At 41.1% G+C, this 11,504-nt stretch overlaps 1 protein-coding gene across 1 annotated transcript in view; it reads left to right on the forward strand.

The window, feature by feature from the left end:
- HS6ST1 (heparan sulfate 6-O-sulfotransferase 1) overlaps nucleotides 1-10,041 on the forward strand; it is a 181,491-nt gene extending 171,450 nt beyond the window's left edge. The window contains exon 2 of the mRNA XM_033149961.1: nucleotides 8,864-10,041. Within this exon, the coding sequence (XP_033005852.1) occupies nucleotides 8,864-9,572 (709 nt within the window). The 3' untranslated portion in view covers nucleotides 9,573-10,041. The remainder of the gene's footprint in view (nucleotides 1-8,863) is intronic.
- The last annotated feature ends 1,463 nt before the right edge of the window (nucleotides 10,042-11,504 follow it).

Genomic DNA, 11,504 nt, shown 5'->3' on the forward strand with positions numbered 1-11,504 from the left:
TAAGACCAAGTTTTAGCCACCATTTTGACCATCTCTGTAAGATGTTTCTTCTCTCCCCTGTTTGCAAAACCACTTGACTGTTGGCAGTTTCTATAGGTGTCATTCACAGCAAGAGCTTTGTGTGCCACATAAAGTGCACAAGTCATCGCTTCACATTTTTCTCCTTTGATTTATGGGTGCCCCCCCCGAATTGTAAGGTTCCTATCTGCTACTGGAGATAGTCTTCCCCTCCCCCTCCCCCCAGCAAGCCTAGGTGTGTACACCTGCTATACTCAGCTTCTCAAAGAGAGTAAATGTAGTTCTTAGGTACAGTTTCATTTTCATTTCATTTCCAGAGGCTTCTGCATGGTCTAGTGTGTAAATGTATGAAAGTTGTGCCGTGGTAGTGATCAGTTCAATGCCCCCTTCTTAAACCACTGCAACAGCTGTGTTAACTGGTGTGTTTTGCTACAGACTTACAGATGACTATTGTTTGAGTCGCTTTATAGTAAATCATTCAAGAATCTATCCTAGCCGGTAACAGGGAAGATCGGAAGTAAACAGAGCATGATTTACAGCACCATCTGGCAAATCAGTCCACCCCCACTTTTTGCTTTATTTTGGAATAGAATATTTTAATTCTACACAAATGTGTTTTCTTTTTATCTGATATTACAACACTAGGATTTTCCACAACCGAATACTAGTAATTAAATAATAAGTGCTTTACAGTATCTGTCTGACTCATCCTCACAGCAGCCCTTGGTGAAACATTAATCACTAATATTCCCAATTTAACAGATGGGAAAGTGAGTGTAAAAGAAAGTGTGATACCCAAGACCACCCAGGGAGGTCAAAGCAGAGCAGGGAGATGGCCTGAGATTTGGCATTCTGCCTGCATTCCATGCAAGCCATACTACTTCCATCAATCTGCTTTAAGGTCTTCATGCTCTTGGTACCCACAACTGTATCTTTATGTTGCCCTTTTTTCAATGAGTTCAGGGCACCATGCAGAAGGCACGTTCCCCTCTCCATGTTCCCCTATCAGACAAGCTGTTGGGATCAGCTGATAGTTAATGGCTGCCAAGGTCACACAATAACGTCCATGACTGAGTGGAGTCCCGGGCTTCACCAGGCCAGGACTGATGCTCTAGTCTAGCCCATGAATAGCCAACATTGTGCCTTTCAGTTGTTGACCATTGGCCATGCTGGCTGAGAGTTGTACTCAAACAACACATGAAGAGCATCATGTTGGCTACCCATGCTCCAACCGCTGCACCACACAGGCTCTCATTTATGTCCCAGAAGTGGCTTTTTTCTCATTTATATTTAGTTTTGTCTTGCTTGTTTTTTATTCAATCTGGCACTCGTTTCACTTGGATCCAACTAATCAGAGAAGCAGAACAATCTCATCACAGTCGAATTAAATTTAATTATAAAATTCCAGAGGGGTAGCCATGTTAGTCTTTTGCAACAAAAGCAGTACATTATTTTGGGCCTTAACACTACAAAATTATTGTGGCATAAGCTTCCGCAGGTTTGTGGTCCTGGTGTGTGCACTAATTAAAGTAAATGACTAGTATTTATACAAACCACAGTCTCCTACTTCAGATAATACAGGGAACTGTGGTTATTGTAAAACCTGAAGTATGTGCTTCCAGACTCCTCCTCTGACAAGCAAAACTTGAGTCTCCCCACAATTCATTCCTGTAGCCCATGTTTTCCTGTTACATCTCCACTGGTGGCGAGAGTGATAAAATCATAGCTTTGATTAGACCACCTGTTATTTTGAATGCTGCGAACTCTTTAACCCCAGTAGTTCCTTCATTCGGCACAGATATTTAGCAAAATAATAACAAACTCCATAATTAATGGAGTTTTTGATTAACGGCAGACAGGCTTGAAGGACACCAAATAGCTGTTCTTTGAAAATGATGTTTGTGTGGCTTATTTAAAGTATAGCAACCAACTGTTGTTGTCTAACGTTTTCTGATTTATTTATTATTGATTATTTGGATGAAACTGCTGAAGTATTAATTATACTCCCTCCATATTGTATTTCTGCTCACTTTCCTTTTACAGTCCTGGTCTTTTGACCTGTTCTCCATGCAAACAGCTACTGGATCAGTGTTATCTGCTGGATCAGTATATAGCATGTGACAGGGCCACCGAAAGCATTCAGTGAGTTATGACCTGCGAGTGGAGGAGTGTGTTCATGAAGCTGCTCAGCATTTCACATCATAAACAATTCATCTTTTTAACTTCCCAAGGGTACCATCCATCAAGGGTTTTTTGTTTGGGTTTTTTTTAAAGGTCTTTCATAATAAATGCAGCTACCAAAGCACACATTCACTTGATATGCACAAAGCCATGACTGCTGGAAACATGAAAAACATAACGGTTTGTTTTGCTACTCCTCCCCGCCCCCAGCCCCCTTTAATAGCCTAAGAAAAGAGGACTGGATTTTTTTGGCTTTTGTTAATTTGTACTGCAACCATTATTTTGAATAAGCATGTACATATATAGGGAAGTGTGTGTGTGTGTGTGTGTGTGTGTGTGTGTGTGTGTGTGTTTTCTTTTCACTGGTGACATTCGGAAGTCTGAGGGCTTTATTTTGTTCATGCAGGGGAACAGGAAGAGCTATAATAAGTGCCATATGAGAGGAAACAGGTTGAGGAAAATTAAGCCTATTTTCTACCAATCATTATATACATATTAAATTACATTCAAACAGAGAGGGCATGTTATGTAAGGATGGGAGATGAGAAATGGAAATCGAATCATGTGGCGTCAAATGGTAAAAGACTTCTAGAGAAGTGGCTTTTTCAGATTTTTCCTTTACAGGGAAGTCCATTACATAGTTATCAAATAAATTCCTTTAACACAGAAGCAAGAGCACAATGAATTGAGGGCCCTGACTTGCGAAACAGGCACTTTCAGTCAACAACCTTATGCGGCCAAAAGAAATTCCATCCTTCCTCTTTCTCAATGTGTTCCCAATACATTCCTTGCCAGTCTTTCTGACCCAAGAACTGTGTCTTCTTCACCTTTAGCTAGGACAGAAAGTATCTAAAATGTCTTTTTGGCATATTCCTTAGGTGTAGTGTGTTTGTATGTGTGTTTGATATCGGTGTGTTTGTTTGGCTGTAGGTTGCTTTGGGCTGCCTTAGGCAAGATAAAGCGAATAAGAATTATTATTATTATTATTATTATTATTATTATTATTATTATTATTATTATATAAGTGTTTCAGATCAGAGTACCCTTTTGACCTATACATTGGTACCTCTGGTTACGAACTTAATTTGTCCCGGAGGTCCATTCTTAACCTGAGGCCGCCACGCCGTCACCACACGATTTCTATTCTCATCCTGAGGTAAAGTTCTTAACCCGAGGTACTACTTCCAGGTTAGCGGAGTCTGTAACCCGAAGGGTTTGAAACCCGAGGTACCACTGTAACTATATTCCACTCATGGCTTGAACTAGTAAAAGTGTTCCCTAGGTTCATTCCATGTGGTAATTTATCATGTCAGTGCCCATCTACTTGGGAGTAAGTTACTGCTTGTTTCTTCCTAGCTAGTGTGCATCCCCATATCCTTTTTGCAAGCATAAGGTTAGTCCTTTGCTGTTCATTCAGCCAGACACAAAATATGGGTTAATTGGCCCAGGTTAGACTGGTAAAGATGAATCATCTCTCAATGCTTGGCATGGCCTGGTCATATGGTCCTAATCTTGCTGTACATTTCAACCATGGTTTTTTTTACAAGTTATCAGTCCTTTATACCATAATAGGCAAACAGGATACAGGTCTATGTGAGGGAAATAAGCACTTTATTTCTTGCTGTACATTTTAATTAATTAAAAAGTACAGCAAGGTTAGGACCATATGACCAGAGAAGGGCGGGTGGGCCTGTTGTACTAAGACGAAGGCACACTTACTCCAAAAAATGTTAAAGGAGATGGCACAGTGGGCTGCAAGGCAGCTTATGGGGAAGAACCATGTAATGGGAAATGGGAAATGTCGGTTTGAACCCCCCACACTTGTAAGCCCCCACCCTGTAAGGGTAGGTATTGTGCTGTAGGAGTCCTGACAGTAACAAATATGCAGTTGGCACTGTCAATTTATTCATTTCTTCTTTTTTAAAGAAATTTTTATTTTCTGATATAAGAACACAAAAAATAAAACAAATACAAAACAACAACAATACAAACAATGAAACAACAAACATCAAAACATTATCATAAATTCCATTACATCTTTCTTTTACATTATCTTAGTGACCTCCTCACACCCTCTCCTTCTGTGTACATTGTATGACATCTGTAGTAACCCCTAACCTCATAGTTCTAACCAACAAAATATACCTACTATTTAAACTTATTCCTTTATTTCTAATATATTCTAACTATTGCCTTTTTCTTCCATCTGCTCCTTTCATAAATCTTTATTTTTGCATATTTTCTTAAATAGTCCTTAAATTTCTTTCCAATCCTTCTCCACCACGTCATCCCTCTGGTCTCGGATTTTCCCGGTCATTTCTGCGAGCTCCATGTAGTCAGTCATCTTCAGCTGCCATTCTTCAACTGTCGGAATCACTTCTGTCTTCCAGTTCTTTGCTAATAATATCCTAGCTGCTGTTGTGGCATACATAAAAAGTCAATTTATTCATTTCAGTATCAACTGAAAAGTCACTTATGTGCACAGGCTTTCGTTTGGTATTAGTTTGGTTAGTCAGCCTTATGCAGGAAATATAATACACGGCTGGTTTGGAGGTTGCCATTTTATTCATGTGGTTATTACTCTAATTTATTGTTAAGATTTTAATGTATGCTTATGTTTTATGGATATTTATATGGTTGCCACTCACCCTGAGAACATTGTGATGAAAATACTCTAAGTAAACAAGTAAAAATTTCAGAGCTATTAGAATGGCCGACTGCCTAAGTGGCAACTCTGAAAGCAAGAGAGAATCCTCTCTTTCTTTTCTGTAACAGATTGGTGACCTCCTGTGTGAATGGCTCATTAAATGGCACTGTGTTTGATGCAGGGATAACCTTGGAGAAGGGATCGATAGGATCACAATAATTTGCTTAATTGCTTCCATGAAGCTAAAAAAAAAAAAAAAAAAAAGAATTAGGCAAAGCAGCAAGAGTTCTTCTTTTGGTGAGAGAAAGGCTGACACAAGAAAGCTTACTCTCTAGGTACTCAAATCCCAGGTATATTTTTGCAAAAGTCTAGACCAGATAAGCCCTGCTGCATTTTATCACGGGCTGTTAGCACCAAGGATAAACACTCTGGATTAAAGCAATGCCCTATAGGTTGTGATATAGGCAAAGTTAAGACTGTCTTTTTCCTGAGAAATATATATATTCTACCACACTGTTAATATTTGTTTAAACAAAGCTTGAGTTTTATAGAGGTAGGGGTTTGATAATTCCCTAATGCAGCTTCCTTTTCTGTCCCAGTTTCTCTTGACAACCATGAGGGACTAAAGTGGAAACATTTAACAAGATAGAGCCTCATTAGGCTATGGTTGCAGGCCACCAAAAGAGGATGCCATAGCTCAGTGGTAGATAACCTGCTTTGCAGGCAAAATGTCCCTTGTTGATTCTCCCAGCATCTCCAGGTACGATTGGAAATTTCCTCCATCTGAAACACTGGAGAGTCACTGACATCCATAATTGACAAGACTGAGCTAGATGGACCAGCGGTTTGACTTGATAGAAGACAGCTTTCAATGTTCCTGTGTTATTCCTACATGAATGCTGTTGTGTGAGAGGAAAGCTCTATTGTCCTTTTTGTCCATTAAGAAAATAATGATCTAAAACACCCTTCATCCAAAAGGGATCCAGGGCAGTGTCCTATAATAACATCAAATACATTATAATCAAAGCACATGCAATAAAATAAATAAAAACTAAAAGAGAAAAACCAAACGTAGCCCTTTTCACATGGCTGAGCAAACAAGGAAGTCTTAACTTTGCTGGAAGCCGCCCAGGTTATTATTATTAACCTGGTGCTGAAAACATCCTAAATAACCAGTCTTCATGTCCTCCTGTAGTGCATAAGATTAGCACACAATATAGAAATAGTACAATCCTGTACATTTCTACTCAGTAGTAGATCACTTTGGGTGTGATTCACATAACAAACCCCATCAGTGGAAGCCCTGTGCAAGGGCAAGGAAAACATGCTCAGGTAATGTCAATAAAAAGCTAGGACCAGAATCTCTGTGCCCTGCAGTGGCTGCCTGATTCTTTTAGAACACACGGTTGTGCTTCCCTTTCCGGGAAACCCAAATCCCATCCTGCACCATGTATTGATCACTGCCAGAAGTTCCATATCTGGTTCAGAGCAAGCCATGCAAACCAGTTTAGAAGCAATGAATTTCCACATATTTGATAGGTGTATGGGATTTTTATTTTACTTAGCATCCATCTGGGGTTTCTTGACACAGGATTTGGATTCTTGTGCAATTGTAATCATCATCCACTGCCAGGTGGTCACCTTTCACAGCGGAAAACCCTAGCTCCAGGCAGGACTGCAGTAATAATAAAATACTGCCTCTTGGAAAAGCCAGGGTGAGGAGGGGACGACTTAAAATTATATTTGGAACTTCTAGTCTAAAGACAGATACATCCACCAGAGTTCACCCTTTTTAAAACTAAAAGGCTATAATGTTTAGAATCTGTCGCTCACTCTCGCTCTCTGGAACATCTGGCATCAGTCATCACTTTCCGGTGCCTTCCGTTGTCATATTTTATCCCTGCCTGTTAGGGGTTTCTTAGCACTGATAATTTAAATCATAGCTGCATCCTGGTCAGAGAAGATGAATCATTATTATGGGCTGCTATTAAATGGGATGAGAAGGGAAAGAAACACATGGGAAGTTGACCTCCCCCTCCATCCACCCTCTATGGTTCCTTATTAGACAGTGCGACATCTTTAACTTGGTGAGAGCCTGAATAGCAGACATTCCTATTTGCTCTGCTTACAAAAGCAGAAGTTGAAAGACATGCACTCTGGACTTCCTCCAATGCCCATTAAATGAAATTAAATTTCTGTCAGTGTGACTTCAGCTGGGGGGCAGGGGGAACGATGCATTCAAGACCCTTGTGAATTACCGTATTGGCCTGAATATAAGCCTCACTTTTCCTCCAAATTCCGACCATGAAAAGTTAAAGTGTGGCTAACATTCGCAACCTTACGGAGTGCAACCAGGAGCGCGGGGCAAACAGTGCCAGGAGCACGGCAAAGCGGTGCCTGCCTCGTGTGTAGTCCCCCATCCTCTCCCCAAGACCAGGAAGGGAGAGAGCAAGGAAGGGGAAAGGCCACCGGCAACGCAGCACAGCTTCCCCCCCCCCAGCCCAATATGCAGCCAGGAGCAGCAAGGAATGGAGTGGCTTATATTCTGGTTTTTCTTTTTTCTTTTCCCCCTCCCAGTTTTAAAGGTGCAGCTTTTATTCGGGTGCAGCTTATATTTGGGCCAATATAGTATTAAGAAGTAAGGACATACCATTGTTTACAGTTTAATTTCTTTGCTAGTGTCTTTGGTGCACTTTTAAATGAAATGGCTGCCTTGTGCAGTAGTGGGCATTGCCCATGAAAAAAAAGTCACATTGGAACTGTTGGCGGGTGGAAAACTTACCTGCTGGTTTTAAGAAGGGCAATTTTTTATTTTATTTTTTATATTAGTCACCAAGGGCTAAATACAACCATGTACATCACTAGGTAATTTGTGACCTGCCTCTGCCAGAAAGTGCAAGGTCATTGGGAAGAAAGCTCTGTTTCAGCCTTCACAGGCAATATGGGTCACACGCCAGTGGTAGCAGGCTACACTCCAGCCATGCAAATCCACAGGTTTCTTTCTACACATCCATGTCTCACATCTCTCCATCCTCCCTCCAGACAAAAGCACTTAGGGAGAGTGCAGAGTAGGCCATGGCCACGGGAGATTCCAGCAATGCTGTAGTTATGCCTGGGCACTCTGTGTGTGAAGTGTGAGTTATCTTAGTAGTAACTGTTGACCAGTGCTCCAGAATGTGTCTTCTTGACTGAGTTTTAAGGTGCATGGTAGTCTGAAAGGCCAGTTGATCCCTAAAGCAAGCAAGCTATATGAGGGTGGTAAATCATTTGAATTCCATTTATTTATTCTGACATTGCAGTATGTTGCTGGAAACAAATACAATGGAGCATTCCTGAATTTGGGGGCGGGGGGGCGGAGAAGATTTAGATTAGGGGAATGAGTTTTATCAAAGAGATTCTTATGAGAAAAAGGAGGCCAATCGTAACTGCATTTAGATATTGGTCTATTTTGCACGTCATGGTAAACCATTGTTCAAAATAAACTATGGTTTTCTATGAAGCTGCAGTCTGCTGGTGCATGCTGCTCAGCTTCACATTAAGCATTAAGTGCAAACCATGATAAGTGGAAACCAAAGCTTATTCTTGACTTGCTACCCATAGATTGTCTGGAAGAAGCAAACCACGAGCACTGGTTCATATATTATGCTAAACCAGCACTCTGGTTTGTTTTATCCTGACTGGACACATGGATGAGTGAGTGAGGAGTGAAGTGTGCATGGTTGTGCAGTGTGCACCAGCATGCTGCTTACAGCAATAGTTTATGGCTGAACATGTGCAAACTGTGTGGGGGAAATATGAATCCCTGTTTGGGGAGTAAATAACCAAAGAATTCTCTATTGTCTTAACCCTTTCATGCACCAATTTCCACTCATGCATAGTTATATTTGACTGCAATTTCCCACACAAAGCACCTCATTGATTATTGTCCCATCTTCTATATACGCTGGGCCTCAGAGCGCCAAATAGTTATATTACGATGTGTATGGAATCCTTACATACAATTCTTCTTTCTTACAGGAAGTTTTATTACATCACTCTGCTGAGAGATCCTGTATCCCGTTACCTCAGCGAATGGAGGCACGTCCAACGAGGAGCCACCTGGAAAACATCCTTGCACATGTGTGATGGCCGGACACCAACTCCCGAAGAGCTGCCATCATGCTATGAAGGCACAGACTGGTCAGGCTGTACTCTTCAGGAATTCATGGATTGCCCATATAACTTAGCCAACAATCGCCAAGTGAGGATGTTGGCTGACCTGAGCTTGGTGGGTTGCTATAATATGTCCTTCATACCAGAAAACAAGCGAGCACAAATACTGCTGGAGAGTGCTAAGAAGAATCTCAGAGACATGGCCTTTTTTGGCTTGACAGAGTTCCAGAGGAAAACACAGTACTTGTTTGAGAGAACTTTCAATCTGAAATTCATCAGGCCGTTCATGCAGTACAACAGCACAAGGGCAGGTGGAGTAGAAGTAGACAACAACACCATAAGGAGGATCGAAGAACTTAATGACTTGGACATGCAGCTGTACGACTATGCAAAAGACCTCTTCCAACAGCGATACCAGTACAAGCGGCAGCTGGAGAGGATGGAGCAGAGGATAAAGAATCGGGAAGAGAGGCTTCTTCACCGGTCTAATGAGGCACTTCCCAAGGAAGAGACGGAAGAGCAAGGGCGCTTGCCTACTGAGGACTACATGAGCCATATTATAGAGAAGTGGTAGCCTTGACGGAATTTTATACTGAGAACAAGATTTTAGGGTTTCCATAATAAAAGAACATGGAATTAAAAACAGCAACTCTTATTTAAAAACAAAAAAACGGTCTGTAAAACAGAAGGTAGAATGCTTCTATAAACAAAGGGTCTTTTTACTGTTTCTTATAAGACCAATGGGGTTCTTAATAAAATAAAATAAAATAAAACAAAAAAATATTAAGGAATCAATCCTAGAGAGCTCAGAGTTTAAAATGCACAAGTGTAGGTCCCCCAGCTCTGATGCCAAATACAGTGTAATGTTTTATATCCTCCTAGATGCAAATCTAGAGGTCATGGATAGCAGCTTTGTAACCACTGTTCTCCCTTGGCAAGAGTAATTTGATCCTCAAAAATGTCAAATGCTTTTCTCCCTTGCTCAAGCGAGGTTTTCAATTGCGAAAGTCATAATAAATGGCAGCGAATTTGCCAGACAGTGACTTCCCTCCAGTTTCAGCTGCTTGGCTTCAAATGGAAAACCATGGTCAAAAAGAACAGAACAGTATCAAAACAAGCAATCAGTAAGGGAAAGGGAAAGTTGGGAAAGAGAAACATTCAAGGAAGCAAAATACAGCCTGGACCGCATATCAAGCACAGAAGTTTGAATACATGGCACTGGTTTACCTGCATGCACACACTCCCAGTCCCACACACTGCACTACCAAAACAACCGGTGGATTTGTGCACAAATATTCTCAGCTTTTACCTCGTGGGCAGTTATTCAAATGCTAACTACTAAATCCCATATAAAAGCAAACATGGGTTCTTATCACATATTCGTGAAAATGTCGTTTCCTAGAAATAACAGGGGGTGTACACCAATCCCTAACATTTAAAAGGAGGTGGTCTATGATGTTCCCTGCAAACTGTTGATCACCACGTTGCTGGCTGTTTTCTTGCTTATGTTTATGCTTCAAAACACTCTTTGCTTCCAGTGGGAAGGCATTTTATTTAAATTGGCACAGATATTACATATTCAAAATGCTCATTGTTTGGCATTCCATGCTGTTCTCAATGCCCACAAGTGGTATAGAGTATAGGGCTTCACTTTAAGCGTTCAACTGGGCACCAACTCAATTGATTTCAATGGGATTTAGAAGCAACTAACATTTGCTGCATTGCATCCACCAGCTGTAGGAGTGCTGCTTTGTTGAACTTAAGAGGCAGTATTGCCTACCACTGTTTTCCAGGATGGGCAAAGCCTGCCTTGCCTTTGTCTTATTTTAACAATGCTGTAGCATTTGGAAAACTGGGCATTATGACTGATTCTCTGCTTCAGGCACTGTCTGGTGTTCTTTTCCAGCCTTTAATAACCATAATAATCCCTTTTCCTCTCTCTTTTTTTACATTAAGTTTTGTTTGGAGAGCATCAAGTGATAATTTGATCTCCACCCAAAGCATGCGTCTTTCTTTTGTACTAAGCCTTTCTGAAAGTGGGGGGGGGCTCAAGCAAGCTGTGTTTGTCACCTTTCTTCCCTGTTCCGTAGGATGCAGATGACTAGGTTGTAGATGAAGTCGGAATAAGCTGGCAGTTAGGTTGATGCTCAAAGGATGGACTTGCTATGTATCGAAGAGAAAACTGGAAATATAGAAAGAGAGGCTGATATACTTGTTCACAAAGAAGCACTGTCATTTCCCATGGTTTGTAATGGATTTCCCTCTTCCTAGGCTACTCGTTTGCACAGTTGCCAAAGCTTTGGGTTCCAAACTGTAGTGTGTGTGTGTATGTTTTTACCCAGAAGGAGGGAAGCTATGTCTCTTGTATAGAAGCCTGCCTGATTAAGCACACAGAGCTTGTTATGTCTACGCATTCTCTACAGCCAGTCAGTGAAAAGGGACTTGGAGTGATATGGAAATTAAAAACCCAGTAAAAAAAAAAAAAATCCCACCCCACGCAGGCTGA

Source organism: Lacerta agilis, chromosome 5 (genome assembly GCF_009819535.1).
Source record: "Lacerta agilis isolate rLacAgi1 chromosome 5, rLacAgi1.pri, whole genome shotgun sequence".
In the NCBI taxonomy this organism is placed as follows: Eukaryota; Metazoa; Chordata; class Lepidosauria; order Squamata; family Lacertidae; genus Lacerta; species Lacerta agilis.